Genomic DNA, 25,677 nt, shown 5'->3' with positions numbered 1-25,677 from the left:
GAACGCCACATCTGCTTCCCAGGAGGGCGTCTCCCCTCAGTCATAGAAACTGAAATGCAAATGGTGGGTGTGGCCATGTGATGATGTCAACGCAGGTGAGAGGAGGCGAGAATAGACAGGTGGACACAGTTTACACAGATCTTTACGGGACAGAGCACTCACTCTCGCACACACTGCCGACTCACAACGCTTTGGGGAATTAGCCGCAGAGAGAATAAGGTAGGTGCATTATTTTTAGCATTTTTTATAAGTGTGATGGGGGGGAAAAGGCTCATGTCCGTATGGAAGGACTATTCAGGGGCAGCTGACGACAGAATGTGCTTGAAGAGCAGGAACTATGCAGAGATGATATTTCCAGTTGAGGTTGTTATTACAGGCTGATCTGTCCCTGTCAATCTGATGTAGCAAAACTACAACATCTGTGTTAAGTGAAAAAAGGGACGGTCGTAAATAAATTAAGTCACGCAGGGTCAAGAAAAACGAGTCCAACTGATCATGAACCCAAACACACCCGCGCATCGGGACGGTTCCTAACACATGACAAACCACATATTTTTTTGATGAACACCGTTAGCTTGTTTTAATTTTTTTTTAGATTTAGCATATTTCTGATGGTCATGTTTTATGAGGCATATTCTGTGTGTTTCTTGTCTGTTGTGTGTATTGTTTTCTGTGTGAATTGTTGGTGGCAAATGAGTTTCCCCACCGGGGATTAATAAAGTTTTCTAATCTAAACATTATATTTAGGCCCGATGCAAAATACAAATACAAAATATACGAAAAGATTTCAACATAAGGAAACTAAAATGTTCTTGCATGAGACAAACTTAAAAAGAGCTCTATTGTGTCTCATTAGGGCTGTGTTCGGGCATAATAAAGGATATTATGCCATCTCATATGTGTCTCATTTTGAATGAATAGGTCAGTAGCAACACTACTCAGCTTTTTAGATTTGATCTGTAACACTTTGTACGAGTGTGAGCAATGTGTTGGTCTCTCCTGGATCAAAGGCCACACGTTATGAGCCTGCCATGATTATATATTAAAGTACCAAGTCATCCATGTTCCCATTTATACATGCTCAGGATTTAATGAGATTATTTTGACATGATATGTATAAGTATGTTACGCTGTAATCAGGAATGAGTTCAGAAACTATATTAATAACTTTTTCTCAGCAATAAACCTTCATATTGAAGCGATCCACTGTGTTCGTAGGTGTCTCATCGTCAGCTCTCTTGAGTTCCTTCCTTACGTCACCGCGTTGCTCCTAATCATCACACGGCTCATTAAATAATGCCACAAGCTCGTACTTTGACTTAAGTTAAGCCAGTTAACAGGAGTAAGATAACTGTTAATACTGTTAATACTGCATATACTTTACCACACTATGTACAGTGTGTTTTTTGTACAGTGTTTTTTAAAATATATTTTTCCTATTTCTATTATTATTACTGTTACTATTATTATTATGATAGTGTGTTTGTTTTGTATCTCTGCTGACTCGGAGAGCCCTGCAAAAATAATTCCGATGTGTCTGGACTGCTGGTCTAGGCACAGATGACAAATAAAAAACCTTGAACCTTGAACCTTGTGTCTCCATCAAATCCATCACTACTAAGTTTCATTTTCCATATGTTTTCTTTAGGCCTAACAATGGCAAACTTTGGAGGACATGCCATTCCCGGCTCTTTCTTCCTGCTCTTGGGCTTCTGGCTCTCGGTGAAACACACTCTGCAACACTACTGGAGGACGAGCACGCCCAAAGGAAGACGGATCACGCTGCCTTTCTTTAAGAAAATGAACTACGCGGAAGGAGGACTTCTAATCTTCGGTGCATTTGTCGGTCAGTGTTTTTTCCCTCCTCTCCATTCCCCCTTTGCCCACCTCAAACTCCCTGCAGCCGGTTCCTCTCGGCCTCATCTCATTTGTCCTGTTCCAGGTATCATGGTAGAACAGTTCGTGGTGGACGGGCCTCACGCCCACCTCTACGACGCGGAGAACAAGTCGTGGGTCAAGCTGATGAACTGGCAGCACGGCACCATGTACCTGTTCTTCGGGATCTCTGGAGCAGCGCTGGTGGCCAGCACTGCATCCAAACTGGTGCCGGTCGGGTTGGACCGCCTGGCCCTCTCCTCGGCTCTTTTTGTTGAAGGCAAGTCCAGCTTTGTTTAGTTCGGCATTTCTCCTTCATGTCACAAAATATGTTCCTATAAAAAGTTTGGGGTCACATAGACAATTTCATGTTTTCCATGAAAACTCACAAGTGAATTGCAAAATGAATATAAAATCTAGTCGAGACATTGACCAGGTTAGAAACATGATTTTTATTGTAAATCTTAATGTTGTTCCTCTTGTGGCTCAAAGGAAGGCCAGTTGTATAGCTTCTCTCACCAGCATAACTGTTTTCAGCTGCGCTCACATAAAAAGGGTTTTCAAGGGTTTTCTACCCCTCCGTTAGTCTTCTAAGGCGATAACACAATGTACCATCAGAACACTGGAGATGGGCCTCTACACACCTCTGTAGAGACTTCATTAAACACCAGAGAATAGTCATTTACCACATTAACTATGTAGAGAGTGTATTTATGATTAATCTAATGTTATCTTCATTGAAAGAAAACAGTGCTTCACTTTGAAAAATAAGGACATTTCTAAGTGACCCCAAACTCTTGAACGGTATTGTATATTCCTATGTTTTCTTGAATTTGACCATCATCCAGGGTTTCTGTTCTACTACCACCTGCACAACCGGCCCCCTCTGGACGCCCACATCCACTCCCTGCTGCTGGTGCCGGTGTTCTTTGGCTCGGCCAGCACCATGTTGGAGGTGTTCATAAGAGACAACGTCATTTTGGAGCTCTTCAGGGCGTGCCTGTTCATCCTGCAGGGCTCGTGGTTCTACCAGGTGATCACAGCATCATGAGGAGCTCAGAAATGCATAAATTCAATTCAGTTTATTTTATATATAGCCCAATATCGCACAATTACGACGTTGCCTCAAAGGGCTTTACATTTCTTTCCAAGAAATAGAACAAGTCTATCCTAAAACGAGGTGATAGGTGCTCAGTGTGTCCTAAAACGAGGAGATAGGAGCTCAGTGTGTCCTAAAACGAGGAGATAGGTGCTCAGTGTATCCTAAAATGAGGAGATAGGTGCTCAGTGTGTCCTAAAGTGAAGAGATAGGTGCTCAGTGTGTCCTAAAACGAGGAGATAGGTGCTCAGTGTATCCTAAAATGAGGAGATAGGTGCTCAGTGTGTCCTAAAGTGAAGAGATAGGTGCTCAGTGTGTCCTAAAACGAGGAGATAGGAGCTCAGTGTGTCCTAAAGTGAAGAGATAGGTGCTCAGTGTGTCCTAAAATGAGGAGATAGGTGCTCAGTGTGTCCTAAAGTGAGGAGATAGGAGCTCAGTGTATCCTAAAGTGAGGAGATAGGAGCTCAGTGTGTCCTAAAATGAGGAGATAGGAGCTCAGTGTGTCCTAAAACGAGGAGATAGGTGCTCAGTGTATCCTAAAATGAGGAGATAGGTGCTCAGTGTGTCCTAAAGTGAAGAGATAGGTGCTCAGTGTAGTGTGTCCTAAAGTGAAGAGATAGGTGCTCAGTGTGTCCTAAAACGAGGAGATAGGAGCTCAGTGTGTCCTAAAGTGAAGAGATAGGTGCTCAGTGTGTCCTAAAATGAGGAGATAGGTGCTCAGTGTGTCCTAAAGTGAGGAGATAGGAGCTCAGTGTATCCTAAAGTGAGGAGATAGGAGCTCAGTGTGTCCTAAAACGAGGTGATAGGAGCTCAGTGTGTCCTAAAGTGAAGAGATAGGTGCTCAGTGTGTCCTAAAACGAGGAGATAGGAGCTCAGTGTGTCCTAAAGTGAGGAGATAGGAGCTCAGTGTGTCCTAAAATGAGGAGATAGGAGCTCAGTGTGTCCTAAAGTGAGGAGATAGGAGCTCAGTGTGTCCTAAAACGTCTCTCAGCAGTAATGTGTGGACATTTCTCGAGCTTTCTCGAAACATCTAGTAATCGGTGCCACAACGTACCGTCTCTTTTCTGCATCATTTCCCAGAACCCAAATCATTTCAACCCTGGCCCGTTCAGAGAGACTCGCACATTGCTTGTGAATTGTCACCCACCGCTGACCTCAGACCTGTTTCCTTTCCTCTTTGTGAGCAGCAGTAAATATATGAGAATATTTTCGTCACACTACTTGATCGTGTCTCCAGATCGGATTCGTGCTTTTCCCCCCGAGCGGCCCGCTGTGGGACCTGACCCTGCACAGCAACCTCATGTTCATCACCATGTGCTTCTGCTGGCACTTCGCCGCGGCCCTGCTGCTGGTCGCCTGCATCTCCTCCGTGGTCCTGAAGTGAGTACCTCACGCTTCACAGACAACTCTCATAGCTCAAATCAAAAGGTGTTACATGTGAATTACAGAACAGAGGAAACACATGAGGAACACTCAGGATCAAGTAAAGTCCATGTACTTTTACTTTTAATTCACTTCTCTCTCTCTTTATAAGCAACATATATCATGACAATATATATATATATATACATGTAATAAAATATACAATTTATCATATATTTATATATATATAATATATATGTATAGTATATATATATATATATATTTATAATATATATAATGTATATACAAATTGACCATGGCCATAGATATTCACAGAATATGAATCACAATATGTGTATTGGTGTATAAATAGTGAGGTGTCAAAGCCTGTTCAGCATCCTGGTGGCCCCTCTGAGAATATGCTCTGTTTGTAGTACTTTGGAGGGTCTCTGGTCTATGTGCCTGCGCGATGTAGTGTGACCAAAGGTTGGCCGTGTGTGGTGCCCTCTGTTCCTCATCTGCCGCGGCTGGCCAGTGCCCTGCATTGGATGAAGGATGGAAGTGTCGATGTATTGTCTGGACCGCACCCACCTGGATAAGTGCCCACCACCACCACCACCCAAGTTCCCTCACGCGGCAGCTCAAACATTACAGCCAGGACACTTCCCCCTGCATGGTGCGGAAAGAATCTTCTGAGGGTGGCTGTGTAATGAGATGGGAATTTTTCTGAGGTTGAGGAAATACAGGCGTTGTTGGGCCCTTTTCCTGAGGATGAGTGGTACGTGTGGTCATGTAGAGGTCTCAGAGGATGTGCGCGAGGAACTTGAGGTGCGCGCCCCCCTGCTCTGCAACTCTTGCTCTCTGGATGGTGCTCTCCCTCCTCCCTTCCTCACCTGAACTCCGCTCCTCGGCAGGTCTGAGGGTTGAGGCTGTCTCCCCTCTCCAGTTCTCCTGTCTCCTGACGTCCAGTGATCCAGCTGCCTCCTGGTATCACTGATCAGGTGATCCAACACTGGCGTGTCTGTGTGGGCTGTGCGTTGGTGATGCTGATGGGACATTGGAGTTGCAGGCAGCGAGTGTACTGGGGTGAGAAGAGCCAAGAGGGAGCCCGGTGTTGGTCCACAGGAGAGGCTCAACGCAGGCTGGGAGGGGCTCCCGCCCGAGTGAGTCACCGGGTGGCCCGTGGCCCCGCCATCAGGTAGACCTGGCGGGTGGAGTGCAGGCCTGCCCCTCTGGCAGCTGAGGTCTGAGAGTGTTTCGAGGAACTGGTGTGTTGAGCTGAGCTGCTGTAGTCCAGTGTGAACGCTGAATTCAACCCGATTCATCTCAGTAGGGCAGTGTGACGTGGATCTGTGCCATGGGGTCGGTGCGTGCCATGCACTGCAAATCGAAATGCAACAAACATGTTGTGTCCCGGCAGGCACCATGTTCATGTTGCAGCCACACTCGACAAATACTTGGCTGACCTCTGAGGCTCGGTGTCTTACCTGGTCTCCAGTCATTTCAGGCAGGTTACCTTGGGGTGTTTGGTTTGGACATCTTGTTTGGGGACAGGCTTGACAGGAGACATTGAAGCCTGGGAAACACAGTTTGGGACAGATGTAGAAGATGCTGTTCATGGTAGCGCCCTGCCTGAGCCTGGACAGGCTGGTCGACCTGCCCGCCGGCCGGATCGCGGCCGAGCCTTGCTGAATGATCCTCCGCTGATGGTCCTCGGTGGCCTGTCTCTCGGGGGCGCTGCCCGGGGGTTCCTCAAGGCGCGCGTTGCCCTTCTCGGGCGGGAGGTTGTCTGTAGTCGCTGGAGGGAGGAGGTAATTCCGCTGATTGAGTCTCTCCCCCTCCACCTCCCTCCTCACCCCATGGCTCTTCTCTTTCCCTCCACCTTGTTTCCACCTCTTTCCCCTGCCGATGGTCTTCTCGGAGTCTGGTGTGGCGCTGGCTGGGCATGCGGTCTTGTTTGACAGCGCGTCATACGGAGGTCGAAGCGGTCCGCGGCGTGGTTATCGCGCCCACAGTGCCATTTATCCGCCGTTTCTGGTGGGATCCGGGAACCCACGATGTTAATGAACACTTGATGAACCGTCCGTGAGAGAATTGTGACTGAGGACGTGAACTCACTTGCGTTGTCGTCTGAACATATCCCAATCCGCCACGTTCAAAACAACCCTGTAGCAACCGCTCCATTCAAACAGTCCGATTGCACTCCCCCAGGCCCCGAGCAGTGTGGGATAGCCTCTGCCTGTTTGCCAGGTAGCTGGATGGGTGTAGGCGGTGGTCCGGAGAGCGGGAGGAAGGCGGCGGGCACGGGCTGCGGAGGAGGCTTGTGCAGCAGTGGTATAGTCGCTCCCGTCCCCAAGTTTAGCCCCCTGTTGAACGTCCCAGAACTTTGAACTGTCACTGTTTCTTTGCAGTCGCCTGAGCTGAGTCCCCCGCCACAATGAGCAGCTGCTGTGCGTACCCTGTTCCTTGCTCGCCTGTAGAGCAGTTCCGCAGCTATGTGGGCTAGCTGTTGACTGCTGCTGATGACTGCCTTAAACTAGATGCTGTAAACTCCAGGGTGAATGGAAGGTCGGGGAACAGAACCAGCGACATGAGAACAAACGGTATGTAGCACACTTTCTGTGATCAAGATCTGTTACCCCCTCGCATACTACATACCCCCTCCATTTGTTCAGAGTCTTTGATGTGGGATCTGTGCGGGCAAAAATTCGATGGGCTCGATGGCAGTCGGTCATCCATCGACAACATCCTCTCTCTCGTGAGGCAGATGATGCAGTTGTCCTTAGTTGGGTGTAATTGAAAACTGCCCTTGGCTCGCAACATAGTCGTGTCCAAAGCATTTGTTTGTAAAATGGTGGGTAGTGTAGGGGGGGGCTCCGGGCGTTCTCTCAACAGCAAACCACGCGCGCTCGCTCCTCCCCCCCGACGGCGGCGGGCGTCGCGGCGCCTAAATGGACGGAAAATGGGTTCGCTACTCGCCACTGTTGGGCGTCCGAGTACCGAGTAAGAAAAAAAAACTCTGCGGTAGGCGAGCAACTGCGATCAATCTCCAGAATCTGTAATCTCTAACGTGACTGCTAACGCTAACGTGCAAAAAAAATCGATAATAGAAGAATAAATATAAAAAACTGCACAAAATCCGGGAGCACTCACACGCGCCATCACGTACGGCGCCATATCTCTTCTATTTTTACATCGTGTTTATTACCTTCGCATTGAAAATGCGGAAAGGTAATGTTTTGATCGCCGTGTATTTGTATGCGTGTGTGCGTGTTATTCGCATAAGTCAAAAAGTATTAAACCGAAACGCATGGAATTTGGTGAGCTGATTGGTTATTATCCGGGGAACATTTGATTCGATTTTGGGATCGATCGGGTCAAAGGTCAAGGTCATGAAAAGGTCAACATCTTATTGAATCGCATGCAATTTGGTGGGATGATTGGTTATTAACCGGGGAACATGTAATTCGATTTTGGGATCGATCGGGTCAAAGGTCAAGGTCATGAAAAGGTCAACATCTTCTTTTTACCATAGAATCGAATCAAATGTTCCCCGGATAATAACCAATCATCTCACCAAATTCCATGCGATTCAGTCAATTTTTATCCAATTGGCAACTAATGCCAAAATGTTCATAATTCAATGCCCAATCTTGTGATATGCGAAGGTATGCGCTCTACCGAGTGCCGTTCTAGTTTATCTTGTTTTTAGCCATTTTCTCATGAGTTAGTCACTGCATTGTATCTGTGCTGCCGCCTCTTGGCCAGGCCGTCATTGTAAATGAGGATTGGTTCTCAATTGATTTTACCTGGTTCAATAAAAGTCAAGCGTGTGGTGTACTGTATCCACTTTCATGATACATGCATGACAGAGCAGTGCATGTAAAACACTGTGTACTCTGTATGTTGTGTACTGAAAACGTAACATGCAGAGGAAGTGACGGCGATCACATCTTCAAGGGTCACAGGGGTCAGTCTCACAAATTGGGTTCAGTTTTCAGTGGCTTGGATTCATTTTAGGAAGCAAGTAAACAACATGTAACACACGCTTGTGCGTCTAACAATAACACAGAGAGACGCAGGGTGCAATGGGCTATGCCTCATAAAACATGCCTTGCCCTTATTATTTGCCTTTAGAATACGACCTCCGGGCCAGGTGCCGGAGCACATCGAATGCATATGAAGGAAAAGCTCTCTGGTGAGGAGTATATGTGCAATATTAAGTTTTATTAAATTAAAAGTAAAAACATCATTAAATAAAGAAGACAATCCATCGATACATCTGTCTACTTTCCAAAACATCGGGGAACCTCCGGTTTTCTAGATGTTTTCCTGTACTTGGTATTAACATATTTAAGATTAAGAAACTGGTTCAAATAATCAAGTGAATGATTTTTTTTAGTGGCGTCAGAACTTTGTGTGACTTCTACAGTTGTACATCTCTGTTAACTCCCGTTATCTCAAGGCAGGCTGACGTTTACAAAGTCAACAAAGCTTTGTTTACATTCAACAGTGCACCTCGGGCGGGCTGAACACGTCCGATGACTATATACAATATTTACAAGGCCATGCGGATATTTGTAAAGCCATTGTTTTGAAACCTGTATTGTTCGCCTCAGGTTGTCCTCTTCGTCTTTGTCATCGGTGCCTTCCCTTTTGTTTCTGAGAGTCCTCAGCAGGCGGCAGAAACGGTCTCAAGTTACAGCCATACGAGACATGCGTGTGCATGCAGGGTTCATACACATGCTGACCAATGGGTTTCCAGAACTTTAAACCAAATTTCCATGACCAAATATTTTGTGAAATCTTGAAAAATTGAGAAAATGTCATATTTAAACTAACAATGAAAATTCCAAAGCATACAGTATTTACTGTGTGAATGAACATATGAATATAAGAAATGTCCATGACTTTTGGGATTTTATCTTTTTAAATGAGTTTTCCAGTCCTGGAAATAACCTTTTTAAAATAACAAGACTTTTCCAGGTTTTCCATGACCGTATGAACCCTGAAGATGAGATGCACTAAAATGAGTTTAAAATGTCTCTGCAGCTCCATTAGGACCTAGTTTGAGTTTTCAAGGACTACATTTTCTAAGCGTGTCTTTTCCTGCAGGATACTGCGTGGAGGAACACTTGAAATGAAGATCCGCTCACGCTGTCGATGCAGACATATCTTCTTTACGTTGTTTTCTCGTCTCAACAGCACCGTGAAGCGATTCTCAGGAAGAGGACAGGACGTCGAGATCGGGATGAGAAACACGTCCTCCGAGTCGAGCTCCCAGAAAGCTTTGCTCGACGAGTCGGATGAAGAGTGACGGCTCGGTTCAGCTTCTTCTTCTTCTGCCGTTTGTAAAAAAACAAACAACGAAAAATATATAAAACACAATTTATTTAAATATGATCTGTTATTATCGTCTGTTATTAAATAAAATACAACACCGATACACCACAAATAATGTATTAAAAACAAAAAAATCAGCAAGTTACAACATTCAAATAAATCTGATTCTTCACAATTGCTAATATTGCATTCAATCAAACATATAGAAGAAAAAAAAAGGGACAGAGTATCTTATTGACAGTCATATATAAATTAGTAGTTGTATATGTGATTATTGTGAAATAAACAGGGAAACTTATTTTAGTTCCTGAAAGAAAACAGAATGTCTCTGGAAACAGCCCGGGTTGAGATCGTGTCGATAACAAAATGGAGAACATCATTCAAGAAATGACACTTTTTAACAAACTGAAGATCTTTGCAGGATTATCATCCAATAGGGAAATAAATAAAAAGGCACGTCACATGCAATAACAAATGTTACCAGAACGACACGGGAGAGTAGAACCAAGTCACATGACCCTGAAACAGCTTCAGAACACAACACACACAACACACACTGGACCTCGAGTCATGGCCGACTGACCACCAGGGGTCACTGTTGGGGTCCGGTCGGGGGGTCGGGGGCACATTTGGGCGACGGCGCCGTTGTGACTACGACCGTGGAAACGGATTTCTGGGAGCCGGACGCCATGTGCTGCTGGAGCTGCTGCGCCTGGACCGTCTGGATGCGAACCTGACGGAAAGGAAGAAAGATGGAGCGTTACGCCGGGAGACGGACGCGTTTCGATTGGACGCGTTTCCATTGAACGCGTTTCGATTGGACGCGTTTCCATTGAACGCGTTTCCATTGAACGCGTTTCCATTGGACGCGTTTCCATTGTTCTCAGAGGCGTCGTTTCGGACCTGCGTGGCCTGTCCTTGCTGCTGCAGCTGCTGGAACTGCTGCGCCGTGACGAAGCTGACCGGTTTGTTCCCGGCGATCAGCTTGGTGCCGGCGGGCATCGTGGTCAGGATGATGTTCCTGCCCAGGCTGCTGATGCTGCTCAGAAAAGAGAGAGAGAGAGAGAGAGAGAGAGAGAGAGAACGGTCACATACCAGCCCGACTTACAGCTGTAGAACAAATATGTCATACATTTATAAAATACAAAAATTCAAGAGCAGGGCTCATACTCTTGTCGACCAATGGGTGTCCAGGACTTTAAACCACATTTCCATGACCAAACATTTCTTTAAATCTCGGTGCATACATGAAAAAGTGAGAACATTTCGTATTTAAACTAACAAAGAGAATTCCAAAGCATACAGTATATAACCTTAAAATGACTCAAATGATTGAGACAATACTTTGATTAAAAAGAATAAATATTTATCAAGTTTCAAGTTTCAATTGTCACATCCCCTTTTATACAAGTATAATCGGTTCGTGAAATTCTTATGTGCAAAACACCCGACAGCAGTAGCAGACTAAAAAAAGAATAAGAATGAGAATAAACTATACAATATCCACACAAAAAAAAGAAGAAAGTATTAACAATATATATATAAAACAATGTAATAGAATATACATCATGGCAATATATATATATAAAACAATGTAATAAAATATACACTTTTTGAGACTATATATATATGTATATACATACAATATATATATACAATATATATATATATAAACAATGTAATAAAATATACACCATGGCCATAGATATTCACAGAATATGTTCTGGTGTGTAGTGTTAATGAGGGTCTCAGTCCTTGTTCAGCAGCCTGATGGCCTGACTGAAGAAGCTGTCCCTCAGTCTGTTTGTGCGGCACTTGATACTGCGGTATCGCCTGCCTGACGGTAGAAGGGTGAACAGTTTGTGGCGCGCCCGGTTATTGTCTTTCATCATCCGTTTGGCCCTGGCCACGCACCGCTTGGTGTATATGTCCAGGATGGAGGAAGCTCACCTCCAACGATGTACTGTGCCGACCGCACCACCCTCTGTAGTGCCCTACGCTCCAGGGCGGTGCAGTTCCCGTACCAGACGGTGATGCAACCTGTCAGAACACTCTCGATGGTGCTGGTGTAGAATGTTCTGAGGATGCGGGGGCCATGTTGAATTTCCTCAGTCGCCTAAGGAAATACAGGCGTTGTTGGGCCCTTTTCACCACGTGAGTGGTGTGCGTGGTCCATGTGAGGTCCTCGGAGATGTGCACGAGGAACTTGAAGCTGCTGACCTCTCTACTGCAACTCCGTCTATGGAGATGGGGTGTGCTCTCCTCTCCGCTTCCTGTAGTCCACGATCAGCTCCTTGGTCTTCTTGACGTTGAGGACGAGGCTGTTCTCCTGGCACCACTGTACCAGTGATCCAACCTCCTTCCTATAGGCTGTCTCGTCGTCCTCGGTGATCAGCCCCAACACTGTTGTGTCGTCAGCAAACTTGATGATGACGTTGGAGCTGTGCATGGCCGTGCAGTCGTGGGTGTACAGGGAGTAGAGGAGAGGGCTCAACACGCATCCCTGAGGGCTCCCGTGTTGCAGGTCAGCGGCTCTGAGGTGGTACCGCCCATCCTCACCACCTGGCGGCGGCCCGACAGGAAGTCCAGTATCCAGCTGCACATGGTAGAGTGCAGGCCTAGACCTCTGAGCTTGGTGTCGAGCTTGGCGGGAACAATAGTGTTGAACGCTGAGCTGTAGTCCACAACCAGCATTCGCACACAACAGTTCCTCCCTCCAGGTGGGAAAGGCGGTGTGAAGTGCCATGGCAATTGCGTCGTCGGTGGATCTGTTTTGACGATATGCAAATTGCCATGGGTCCAGCGTGGCAGGCAACATGGAACAAATGAAGTCCTTGACCAACCTCTCAAGCATTTACTGACAATCGAGGTGAGGGCTACGGGTCTCCAGTCATTCAGGCAGGTTACCTTGGGGTGTTTGGGGACAGGCACAATGGTGGACATCTTGAAGCTCTCAGGAACAACAGCCTGGGACAGGGAGAGGTTGAAGATGTCTGCGAAGACTCCTGCCAACTGGTCTGCACATGCTCTGAGGGCGCGCCCGGGATGTGGTCGGGACCTGCCGCCTTCCGGATGTCCACCCGCTTGAAGGCTCTGCGCACGTCAGCCTCTGAGATGATCAGCAGGCTGGTCTCCTCGGGCGGCGCTGCCTTCGGCGGGCTGCCGGTCACGTCGAACCGAGCAAAGAATGTATTTAGCTCGCCTGGGAGGGAGGTAGAGGAGTTCTCTTCACCGCTGGTTTTCCTCTGAAGTCCGTGATTGTCTGTAGCCCTTCCACACACCTCTCACGTCATGGCTCTTGAGCTTTTCCTCCACCTTGTTCCTGAACTCCCGCTTGGCAGAGCCGATGGTCTTACGGAGGTCGAGCGGGCTCTTTTGTATTCCGCCATATTCCCGAGTCAAGGCGGTGTTACGCGCGGAGTGCAGCGCGAACATCGCCATTTATCCACGGTTTCTGGTTGGGATAAATCCGAACCGACTTGGTAGGAACAACGTCATCTATGCATTTCTTGATGAACCCGGTGACTGAGGACGCGTACTCACTGGCGTTGTTGTCCGACGCGACCCTGAACATATCCCAGTCCGCACGTTCAAAACAGTCCTGTAGCATAGACTCCGATTGGTCCGACCAGCGTTGCACTTCCTTCACAGCGATTGGTTGCTGCTTAAGCCTCTGCCTGTAGGCGGGGAGTAGTTGGATGGAGCGGTGGTCCGATTTGCCGAACGGTGGGCGGAGGAGGGCTTTGTATCCATCCCGGAAGGGAGTGTAGCAGTGGTCGAGAATCCGCTCCCCCCTCGTGTTGCTTTTTATGTGTTGGTAGAACTTCGGGAGAACTTTCTTCAGGTTCGCTTTGTTGAAGTCCCCCGCCACAATGAAAGCAGCCTCGGGGTGTAGAGTTCCTTCAGCGCTATGTCCGTGTTAGCTTGAGGCGGAATGTACACAGCAGTTACGGTGACTGCTGTAAACTCCCGCGGTAGCCAGAATGGTCGACACATGAGCATTAGGTACTCCAGGTCCGGGGAACAGAACGACTTGAGAGTATGTACATGACTTTGGTTGCACCAAGATCTGTTTATCATGAGACATACCCCCCCTCCACGATCTTTACCAGAGAGAGTCTTTGTTCTGTCCGCGCGGTGGACGGAAAATCCTGCCGGCTCGATGGCTGAGTCGGTAACCTCCTCCGACATCCATGTCTTTTCAGTTACGTTCACTTGCAGTGGGGAAAAATGTGCGAGTATGAAAGAGCATATGCCGGCTTATATTTAGTCAGTCTTTTAAAAAAAATTTTTTTTTTTAAACTCAATGTAAATGCACATGTGAATATAACACATTTCCATGACTTTTCCAACATTTTGGGGATTTTATTTTCTTCGAGGACTTTTCCAGGCCTGTAAATAACCATTTTTAAGAATCCATGAATCTTCCAGATTTTTCCATGACCGTACGAACCCTGCAGAGGCTCCAAAATGTATACTTATGCCACTACAGTATAATTAAGTTTTTTAAGTAAATAATCTCGAGTTGAAATCTCTGAATAATACCATTTTAGTTTAATTGAGTCATAACAATGAAATGATCTTCGTCATTCTGCCTTGCTAAAGGTTTTAACACGATAAATATATTCAATAAATAAACAACAGACGACTCACTTGGTGTTGAGACTTCCCTTCACCATCGGTGTGGTCACAACACTCTTGTTCTTCAGAGGTTGGGTGAGGAGGGAGAGGGGCACCGTGATCCGGGCCGGTAGCTTCCCCTACAGCGGAAACAACAACACATGGGACTTTAAAAATGGACTCGCTAGATTTAGTGAGTTCCTCATTGTTGATTCAGACTCTGCAGGAAACGATGCAAATCATTAAATAAAATATTCAGAGGCATTTTATAATTTTTTTATATCTGTGGCATTCAGAGACATTTTATATTTATATTTAATTCAGACGGTGTTGAGCTGCCAGGCGTGAACTGTTAAATGGCCACTGACAATACTTCCGATATATATAAAAATATATATATATAAATAAATATATAAATAAATATATATATATATAATGGTCTATCATTGTAATACACATTTTCTAAAAATGTTCTTTAAAAAAAGAAGATAAATGTGTGTTTAGTATTATTAACATATACTTTAATGTAATAAATTGCTGTTTATCAGCTGGTTATTGAAGGAGCTCATGAATCATAATGATAAACCAACAAAGTCAAACAGTGACACCTAGAGGCCATTCTACTTATTACATGTCAGTCCTAAAAATGTCCGACTGACTAAGACTGACATCCTTAGAGTTGCACACACAAGTGAGGCTAACAAATATGAAGAATAACATAGATAAGATTTATGGTGGATAAATATATAGCTCATGGGATGGGAATGAAAGCTACAAAAAACCCCAGAGCAATTTATTTTAAATATAAATATAAGCAGTAACTAATACAATAATCGTACCGGTTGCGTGGTGACCACCGTAGCAGGGACCTGGCGCACGGTGGCCGTGGTCGTGCCGAGCGTCAGAGTGGAGCACGAGACCCCCGGAGCCACGGTGAGGCCCTTGGCCCCGGTCACCACGCTGGCGGCCATGGTCACGACGTTGGCGCACGTCGTGAGCGTTTTGCTGCCCGTGGTGGTCGTCATGGTGATGGTCTGACCTTGTTTCTGCGGAATGACGCCGAGTCCCGGCATGATGCGGATGGTGGTGCCGCTCTTGTCGGGGGAGGAGACGCCGGGGAAGCTCCGGGATTTCTGGTCCGCCATGGTCACCGCCAGCGTGGGCATCAGGCGTATGGCGGCGTCTCCCGCGGCCTTCATCAAGCCGGATGAGACGGCGCCCGCTTTGGTGGTCTGGACGTCCCCGATGCAGGATGTGGCGCAGGAGACGGAGGAAGCCGAGGAGTGGGGCGGCGCCACGCGGAGAGTGGCCGAGATGCTCTTGCCGCCGCCGCCCAGGAAGTCGGGCGTGAGTTTGACGGTCGCGACCGGCGACTTGGCGAGAGTGGCCATCATGTCCGGGGTGATCCGCAGCACCGTCTGCCCTTTGGAGTCCGTGGTGATGGAGGACGGCGGCAGGCGGAGGACGTCTTTGCCCTGGATGCGCAGGTTGGTCGCCGTGATGGACACCTTTAAAAGAAAAGCACAAAAGATAAAAACCCTTTGTGGTTATTTACGTGGCAAATCACCATGCTTATGTGACGGATATGCCGGGTTCACACACGTCTCGACCAATGGGCGTCAAGGACTTTAAACCAAATTTCCATGAACAAACATTTTTTTAAATCTCGGTGTATAAACATGAAAAAGTGAGAACATGTCGTATTTATACTAACAATGAGAATTCCAAAGCATACAGTAAATAACCTTAACCCTCCTGTTACCTTAGGGTCAATTTGACCCCATTCAATGTTTAATGTTGGTGTTCTTTGGGGTCAATTTGACCCCAGGCTGTTTTTCACTGTGTCAAAAATATAAGAAATATCAACTTTTTTATACATTTAAAGGGCTATTTAGGTAAAACATAAAGTACCTCACACTTAAACTTGGGAAACAATATTAATTCTAATAATTTTCTGGAGGTTTTAATTGCTGGGGTCAAATTGACCCCGAGGGTAAAATATGTTAGTAAATGTAAAGGTAACAGGAGGGTTAAATGACTCAAATGAATGAGACAATAGTTTAGATTAAAAGAATAAACATTTATGTCTTTTCAGTTACGGTGCGTTCACTTGCAGCGCGGAAAAATCTGCGAGTATGAAAGAGCGTTTGCCGGCTTCTATTTAGGGCGTCTTTCTTTTAAAAGCGTATTCATTATTTAAAACTCAGCGTAAATGAAACGTATGAATAATACATTTCCATGACTTTTCCAAAACTTCTGGCATTCTCCAGGATTTTTCCAGGCCTGTAAATAACCATTTTAAAACTCCATAACTTTTCCAGGTTTTCCATGACCGTACGAACCCTGGATATTAAATCTGAGCCACAACCAGCTTCCTGCCCGGTGGAGACATTCAGGTGAGACAAGCTGCTTCACCTGTTTGATATTCGGGTTGCCGACTACTTGCAGCCTTGCGGGGGAACCGGGGTTGTGGGCCGGGCTACCGGGTGATCGGGCGAGAGGTTTGCCGAGAGCTACGGCGGACACCGATATGGTGGTCGGCGCCTGGACTGGACTACTGGCAGACCTCAGAGGCACAGACACCATCGCCTAATGACACACACACAAAAAACACGAGTCATATATACTTGCAGTATGCAAAATATTTTTTTAAACACCGCTGTTTTTCCATTTGATCACCTGTGAAATGCCCTTGGTTGCCATGGACACCGGCATCCTGATCTGGTGGGGGGCCTGATGCAGCAGCGTGGCCTGCTGACCCCCTAACGGAGAACCCAGGCCCGGCGGAGCAGAAACCACCCGCACCTGAGGGAGGGAGCCCGCCGCCAGGTGGCTCACCAGGCGAGCCGCGTGGTGGGACGCCACCGGCGGACCGGCCTGACCGCTGGGCAGGATGGAGCCCAGCTGGGGCAGCGAGGGGGGGGACACGAGGAGGACACTGGAGGAGCGAGAGAGAGGAGACGGTTATATTTAGATGAGCATGGGTGGATGTCTTTTTACATCCTCAGTGAGTCACACTGACCCGGTGCTGGTTTTGATTGCCTCGGGGACTCCGGTCTTTGTTGGTGTGGTTGCCGGGCAGGTTAAGGGGGACTTGGGCGTTCCCGGTGTGTTGAGGGTGGGCGTTGAAGAGGTTGGCGACATGGGAATGGAGACCGCATCCTGTCCCGCCTCCAGACTTCCCGGGGTTTTACCGCCTCCCTCTTTACTTCCAGACTTCTAAAACAAGCAGTCACAAACATGTTGCTGTCAGACATCGACGACAACAACAACAACAACAACTCTGTGTCCTTGTCTCTGCAGTGGACTCACAGGCTTTGATGCAGGTTTGGGTTTTTGTTGCAGGGCTTTTCGTGCTTTCGCAGCAGCAGCTTGAGCCTGGTGGATCCTCTCTGGGCGAGAAAGATATGAACACAGTGTCGTAAACACACCAGGGCAAAGGGCCAAACCGCCCCAAAGAAATATTATGTTGCCCCCGATATCAGAAAATGCTCCCAGAATTCCCTCTAATAATTCTGATAATTTAATAGCGTTTTGTTTTTGTTCTTTGTTGTGTGTGTCCTATCTGGACTTCATGTACTAGGTAGGTACACAACAAAATCAATGTTTATATCATTTTTTATAATAAAAAAACAAAGAAAAAAGTTATAATTGTTAATAGTTCTAATAAATACAAGAATACAATTGAATATGATTCTCTGAGTTTATGTTTTTTGTTCAACAAATCAAAGAAAACACTTTGAATCTGTAGACTACTGCCTAATAGTCTTATTATTGCCTAATAGTCTTATTATTGCCTAATAGTCTTATTATTGCCTAATAGTCCTAGTATTGTCTAATAGTGTTATTATTGTCTAATAGTCTTATTATTGCCTTATAGTCTTATTGCAATTGCTCATATACTGTAAGCCTAAATAAGTATATTCATTATTTTTTAACAAAGGTTAAATGTTATTTCACAAGTTTAAAAAAGTGCCCCAATTTATTTTTAAATGCTCCTGGTTGAAGTCAGTGGGGCAAAAAATCCCCCCTAAAAAATATGTACATTTCCTACCTGTACATAAACATAAAAAAGTATTCCTTGTAACTATGATTTTAAAGAATGGGATCATATACGAAGAGGGTTTACATACGTATTTGTTTTTAGACAATCAGTGGATCATCAAACTCCTCCATGACTCGAGGACTTCACACTGAACTCACACAAACAAGGGAACTGACCCCTGAAATAAAAGCACGTCCCTTCTTACCGAACTCCTCCTGACTGCGACTGCGGTGCAGGTAGATCCAGAGCTTGCGTCCGATGTCGTACTTCACACAGGGGTCCTTCTCGTAGTGAAGTCTGTCCAGGGCGCCGCTGACCACCGTGTTCACCTGGACGGCAAAGAAGACAAACGCATGAAGCGGCTGCAGGCCGACGCGAGGAGCACACGTCACCCTGCAGGAGATCGCTGAACGTGTTGGAGCCATAACGGAGTTTTCTTGATTTCTTATTATATCTTTGAGGGAAAACGCCAGGTGAATTGGGACATGCAGTTCCTACAATTGAACACAGGGGGGCACAGTAACATTACGAGAAGACGGTTAATTAAGGCTAGCGCCGTTTAGCTAGCGGAAGCTAATCGCGAGCTAGCATTTTAGCACCATTGTAGCGTCAGTAACGTGGCCTGAGAATTACACGGTCACCATGGAAACATCGTCACAGAAAGGGCGGGGTGACTTTTTAATCGTATTAACAAATATACATTGCGCGCTCTTTTAATAAAGCATCGATACTAACAATATGCAAAATCATATCGTTTTTAACGTACGGGTACTTTGCTAATGAGAACAGGTGGGTGGAAAACAGTTGTTGACGTGGTCGTGTCAACGTGATCCTGTGTTGTTCTGTACGCAACATAATGTATTGTAATAGTAAAGGACGTTGATAAATGCAGGGCTCTCAAGTGTCACGCGTTGAGCGTGACAGTCACTCATTTCGGTCTTACGTCACTCACTCCCGCCACACATCGTATTTCTCACGCTGAAAAAAACTCTCGGCTATTTAATGTTTTAATGTGCCGCAGCACGCAAACATGAGCTGGCCTCACCGTGGAGGAATCAAGCGCTCCCCTGGAGTTCTGCTGTGAGGAGCCACTTATCAGCCAATCAAAAAAATGAAATGGGCAACACAATAGCCAATCAGAAAAAAACCGTATCTGTTGTATCTGGGTAAGATTTAATCCAGCAACCAATGAAAATAAAGCATCCTGGAATTGCGCGCGACTGATATCCGAAAGTTTTGTTCATCACAATAATATGGGGGGGGGGGGGGCTGGTCTGTGGGCATATGGCAGGGGCGGGGCTGGCGGAATGGGGGCGTGGCCGAGGGGGGGATATATCACTCTTGCCTGTCTTCAAAACTTGAGAGCTCTGTAAATGTTATGCTAGATTCTCCCGTTAGCCCCCTAGTGGCTTTTTTTTTTTTAAGAGTGGAAAAAAGTGTTCGGGCCTCTACAGAACGAGTAAAAGAGAAACAATTAAAATATCTTACCTGTGCACTGGTGACGTCTGGAGCAAGAAACTGGGAGTCCTTCAGCAGCTCACAGATCTCGGCCCGCGTTCCTTCTCCGTTGGGTAACCTGGCGGCGGCGTCCCGCACTGCAGACGGAAGTCAGGACAGGACGATCGCTTTTATTTACACGCTCTATATTAAAGTGTGATTCAGGGTTCACGTGTTGACCAATGGATTTACAGGACTTGAAACCAAATTTCCATGAGCAAACATTATGTGAAACCTCAGTGTAAACACGAGTATAAATCTTAAATTACACAAATTAATGAGACAATAGTTTGTTTAAAAGCATAAATATAAGAGACCTCGCCTAAATTCCCTTCACTAAAAACTTTCAAACTATTGTCTGTTGTTCTGCTTCACTTTTTTTTAAGTCAAACTTCACAGAGAGACTTTTTTTTCCCTCTAGGCAAACCTGAAACTTCTTTTTTTGCTGCGTTTCATCTTTATTTACTCTTAACCAGTAACATATATACTAATATTTACACATCTGAAAACAACAGCTCACATGTGTTGCCTTTATTATAACACCACAATTATTCAAATAGCCTTTGTGGTTGCAGAGATATAAACCCTTTTTAGTTTGGGTTTGATATTTTGATCAGAAACCTCAAAAATAGGGCGGTATATAAACAAACTGCGTAAATCAACATGTGAATATAACAAATTTCTAAGACTTTTACAAAACTTTGGGGGCAAAATTTTTTTTTAAAGGTCTTTTTCCAGGCCTAGAAATAACCATTTTTAAACTCCATGACCTCAGGAACTCGGGTGGTTATCTAACAGCGGAGAGTTAAAACCAGGAGGCCGAACCCAGAGAGAGGATGGTGACGTAGGGCGGCCGGTCCGAGCGCAGCAGCGTGTGCTCTCGCGCCTTGTTGAGCGACATCTCCTTGTCGAACACGCCCTTCACCGGCCCCACCACCGACTCGAAGCCGTGCATCCGGAAGGTGAAGGCTTTGTGTGGCTGGTTGTATCGCTGCTGCTCCTAATAAACAAAATTAAAAAAATTGGTTCAGGGAGCTCATGTCATGGTTACTAAGGCAACATTATGCAAATAAGATTTAAAAAGCACAAACAAACCTGAATTTGAAACACTTGTCTCTCGTCCCCAGTGCTGGGCCGCACCACGTAGTCGGTCGAGCTGATTGGTTCGAAATATTACCGTTGACAACCGTGGTAGTGCAACTAAAACTACTTATTAATGTTAAAGTCAGGCTATAAATAACTCTTAAAAAAAGCGATCGTGATTGTCCAAAATTAACTTTTTGCCATCTTAAATTAAATTAATAAAAAAAAAAATTTAAACATACTTGGTCCTACCAGCAACACAAATCAAAAAAAATTGATTCATTTCCAGTTCATCAACTCATTAATACGTCAAATTAATACAAAATGCCCTTTATCTTACACTCTTGGTGTGGGAGAAGTCATCTCCAGCATGTCCTCATTTTCCAACTATGGACAAAAAAAAGACAGTTTACATTCTGTCACAAATAAAATATTTTTTTAATAAACATAGTGGCCGAGCATGTCCAATGCATTTGTGATGTCATTTGTTTACTACCTTGATAACCAAGTCTTTGGAGTCCAGCCACAGCTGACAGAGAGCACTGAGATCCTTCTCTGTATCCTGAGTGGGACCTTAAATAATAAATAAAAGGTTTACTTCAGAATAAAATCTTCCTGAACACCAAGGGCTGGATTTAAAAAACGGATCCCTCTCACCGATCCACCTCCACTGCTGAGATTCATCGGCAAATTCCACAAATGGAGAAAATCCACTGGGGAGTGCCATCATGCCATCTGATTAACAAACACACAACTTATGAGTAACATTTTACTTTAAGAGCCATGTAAAAAAAATGGTTAAAACATTAAAATACAACATAGTTAATTTTAGACACATCAGAAACTGTCTCTCCTTAGAAGCAGCTAAGATATTTATGCACGCTATGATTCTCTCCCACATGACATACTGTATCACATGCTGGGGACAAGCTAGTGAATCAGATGTAAGACCTCTTGCTTCCTTGTATAAACAAACCCTGAAAACTTTAGACAAAAAGCCTATGCGTTTCCACCACTGTAAGATACTCGAGAAACACAGGCTACTGAGCTTCGAACACCTTAGACAACTAGCAGACTCATGTATGGTCTATAAAATCATTAATGGGTTGGCACCTCCACCACTGTGTGACTTTGTACATATTCGCCCTACAAATTCCATCAGAGCTACAAGAACAGTGTCAGTACTTGATTGCGTTAAACCGTTCCGCTACACTGTGTTTGGACAGTCATCTTTTTCTGTAAAAGCAATAACTCAGTGGAACAGTCTGCCAGAAAAGATGAGGAGGTGCAGTTCAATTGTCACTTTCAAAGCTCACCTGAAAGGACAGTTGCTAGCGAGTCAATCATGTTCCCATTTTCAGTAGGGTACCCTTAATGGGGGGGCGGCATGACGATAATCAACCTTTGGGGCCTCTGGCCCCTGTGTAAATAGGCTCATTGACCGTAGGGGTTTTTTATTTCTATTTTATTTTTAATGTTATCGTACGTATTTCATTGTATTGTTCTACATTGTATGTTTTATATTGTATGTACAAGGGACTGGAGGTGTAAAATAGCAAAAGCTATAACCTAGTGCAATGCATCTTTTCTCTTCGGAGACTAATGTTTTTTTGTACGTTGTCCCTGAAATAAACTTCTAAATAAATAAAAAACACGGGGTGGAAAATCATGTCTGACCGTATCAGTGTGTGTGTGTATCTGTGTGTGTGTGTGTGTCGTGACCATTGCTGCATACCTTTAGTCTCCCCTGCCAGAAACTGCAGGGCTTGAAGAACCAAGTCGGACCAACACGGGACGGAGGAGAACCACACGTTGAGGGAGCTGGCTGGAGAGCACTGCCACATTTGAACTTTCTCCTCCAACTGTGCGAGCACAACCTCGGCGTTATGATACGCAGTCAGAACTGAGATAATAATATGTATAATATTTACGTGAGAGTCTGCGATGAGTGCGTACCAACGACGTGCTTGTAAAGTGCTCTGTCCTCAAGATGCTCTCCAACAAGCTGAAGAAGCTGATGGCTATTTCCTCCACTGGAACCGGGCTGCTCGGACACTCCTCCACAACTCTTCAAAAATAATGAGGAGACTCAGTAAATATATGTATATATTATGCACTTGTACACACACAATCCTGTAAACTTTAGCAGAGCACTAGACTCACTCTTCCTTGATGTTGGCCAGTGGGGTAGACGGGGTGTCTGGCAGGGAGTTGGCGACGCTCGGCGTTGGAGCCGACGGGGTGTCGGAAGGTGCAAGAATTTCACAGGGATCCTCAGCTTCCACTTTTATTGTCCTCATTTTTTTCTTCCTTCTCTCTTCTTTGATCTTCTTCTTCGGCAGAGACAGGTCAAAAAAGGCTGAAAGAAAAAAATAAAATAATAATAATTATCAAAAATATCCACTAGACTCTCGCTTAAGATTTATCAACGCTCGTGTCTTTTACTCACCCACAGCCCCCTTCCGACCGATATTCGCTCTTGAAAGTATGTCTCCGAGGTGAATGTCAGAGGTCATCAAGTCCGGATGATCCTGAGTAAAATCACTCATGAATTAAAGATTGTGAAAATCAAAACTCAACCATATCCGTGTTCTTTCTTTCTACCTTACACCACTTACTGGCTGTCGCTTCCTCTTCTCCCGATGGTTATTCAGCATGGCTTTCAAATCCTGCTCCCCGAGTTCGATTCCCTCTGCGAACGAAACGAAACGTCTTAAAACGTCATATCTCACCACGCTCAAACATTTGAGCAACATAATCTTGATATTGCAGAAAATCACTGACCCGTGGTCTTCATGTCTTGGGTGGAGAGGCTGGGAAGAACTCTGAGTGAGACGGCGGGTGTCGGCGAGGAAGGCGATTGGGGTGCTGGAGCCCATAATGATATGTCTACAACCAATATGCATTAAGACTCTTATTAGTGTCCACATGATTTGAATTCGAGAAAAGCTTTAGAAATTAAAAAGGTATAGTTATCGGCAATAATAGTGAAAAAAAAAAAAGCAGACTGACCGTCATCATCGGATGAAGCATCGCTGTCTCCACACTCAGTTTTGACCTCCTTTAATATGCGGCTCAATCTTCTTCGTACCCGCGGCTCACGCATTTCAGCATGAGTCTTGGTCATTAACTTTTTTTTCGGGGGAAAGTCCAGTCCACTGTGAACCGCAAAATCTAGCAGCTCCTAGAAAGAAATAGGACACATTAAGACGAATGGCACGAGGCAATTGTGGGATTTTACGTCAAACTTTTACAAAAATAACCTTTCTGGAGACGAGGATGTGCTTCAACAGTCTGTGGTAATACTGCTGGAGGGAGTACAACTGTCTCTTCTTCTGGGACTTTGCACACAATTGTCTGTACTTGACCACCTCAGGGTTGAAGTAACCATCTGGGTTGATGAGAGTAGTGATCAGTGCTCAGCAGGATATAGTTATGTGTTGGTGGGTAAATAAGTGGAGAGCTAAGGGGATCACCTCTGAATTGTTTTTGTGCAAGATGAAGGGGATTCCCGAAGTTAAAGTTTCTGTTGTGGAAGATGTCACTGATGGTGCTGTCCTGCTCTGCGACATTGTTGTCAGGAAACTGTGGCAACAGCTGACGGAGGTGCTGTCTCTGAGAATCCGACAGCACTTCACTCCAGGTGCTCGCACTCATCACAGAGAAGAAAATGTCAGGCTGATGAAAACAAAAGCAAACATAGGAACACAAATATTAATGCAGAAAATGCATCGAGTCTTATGCATGTTCAATGCATTAAAATAACAGCATTTCATAGCCAGTAACTCACGTCCTCAAGTAGGTCCTCTGGAAGGTTTAATCTACAGTTCCCCAGCATGCATTCCTCTGTGATTTGTTCATCGTGTTCTTCTTTTGGTTCAAGAGGGTCTGCCAGCATGTGGGTGAGGGCATCCATTCTTCTCCTCTGTACCAAAGCTTTGAGCCTTTTCGCATAGAAGTGCTACAAAAAGACATAAACATTAGCAAGCGTTCACCAATGTCAACACATTAGCCAATGTGTGCATTGACGTAGCGCAGCAGCTTGCGTCAAGTTATCAAAACGGCAAGTTGTAACGTTCATAAAGGAAACATACTAGTACTGTTCGACATAAAGAAGTTAATAATGCTGATTAAAAACTGACAAGAGCGCTTACCTGACACTTCTTTGTGTTTTGGAAATGAAGGGGGAAGTATTTGACCGACGGACCGTTTTCTTCTTCTTCTTCTTCTTCTTTTTCTTCTTCTTCTTCTACTAAAACCCGCTACACGGTGCGCTGCTCCCCTCGTGCGTTTTGCTGCCCTCCACCGGAAGTATGGAGCATGTAAGCCTGTTGATATATATATATCCTCCATTCCAAAACTGTAAACTTATCTACAAAACATAATAACGTCGGGAACAACCTGTACTCTGTACTTATTGTGAGGAACGCTGATATTTATATTCATAACGTTGGACCGGAAATGAGCATTTTGCTATTTAACACATTCAATATCACATGACAGCTAACGTTAGTTAGCTTAACTGACGCTTAATGAGACTAAAGGTCACCCTTAATAAATGTGAAACGGTTGAACTAACGTTAAATGAGACTAACGGTACAATTTGATAAACCTAATACGGTAAAATTAACGTTAAATGATAACTGAAATGGTTAAACGTATGTTAAATGAGACTAACGGTTATCTTTGATACACCGGAAACGGTTAAACGTATGTTAAATGAGACTAACGGTTATCTTTGATACACCGGAAA

General features: G+C 45.1%; 2 protein-coding genes across 3 annotated transcripts; one reads left to right on the top strand and one right to left on the bottom strand.

Annotated features, from left to right (window-relative positions):
• Positions 1–116: 116 nt before the first annotated feature.
• tmem45b (transmembrane protein 45B) lies at positions 117–9,739 on the top strand. Its single transcript, XM_056411637.1, has 6 exons — positions 117–219; positions 1,649–1,846; positions 1,943–2,155; positions 2,724–2,908; positions 4,212–4,354; positions 9,542–9,739. The coding sequence occupies exons 2-6, from the start codon at positions 1,657–1,659 to the stop codon at positions 9,651–9,653; spliced, it is 843 nt and encodes a 280-aa protein (XP_056267612.1). The 5' UTR covers positions 117–219; positions 1,649–1,656; the 3' UTR covers positions 9,654–9,739.
• Positions 9,602–25,143, bottom strand: nfrkb (nuclear factor related to kappaB binding protein). Of its 2 annotated transcripts, XM_056411628.1 has the most exons (27): positions 25,079–25,143; positions 24,715–24,885; positions 24,401–24,602; positions 24,188–24,315; positions 23,937–24,108; positions 23,709–23,813; positions 23,543–23,616; positions 23,374–23,455; positions 23,088–23,283; positions 22,881–22,992; positions 22,660–22,786; positions 21,582–21,659; positions 21,421–21,497; positions 21,265–21,311; positions 20,937–20,997; positions 20,667–20,841; positions 19,833–19,939; positions 18,550–18,673; positions 17,612–17,691; positions 17,322–17,518; positions 16,979–17,237; positions 16,715–16,888; positions 15,139–15,807; positions 14,333–14,439; positions 10,583–10,718; positions 10,242–10,412; positions 9,602–9,678 (listed from the first exon to the last, which is right to left on the bottom strand). In XM_056411628.1, exons 2-26 carry the CDS (start codon positions 24,838–24,840, stop codon positions 10,272–10,274), a joined length of 3,756 nt encoding a protein of 1,251 aa, XP_056267603.1. In that variant the 5' UTR covers positions 24,841–24,885; positions 25,079–25,143; the 3' UTR covers positions 9,602–9,678; positions 10,242–10,271. The 2 variants fall into 2 exon arrangements, with proteins under 2 accessions (XP_056267603.1, XP_056267602.1); XM_056411627.1 differs by lacking the exon at positions 9,602–9,678 and having other exon boundaries at positions 9,709–10,412.
• Between the last annotated feature and the right edge of the window lie 534 nt (positions 25,144–25,677).

Source organism: Pseudoliparis swirei, chromosome 3 (assembly GCF_029220125.1).
Source record: "Pseudoliparis swirei isolate HS2019 ecotype Mariana Trench chromosome 3, NWPU_hadal_v1, whole genome shotgun sequence".
NCBI classification, from domain to species: domain Eukaryota; kingdom Metazoa; phylum Chordata; class Actinopteri; order Perciformes; family Liparidae; genus Pseudoliparis; species Pseudoliparis swirei.
This window is presented reverse-complemented; position numbering and strand designations above follow the sequence as displayed.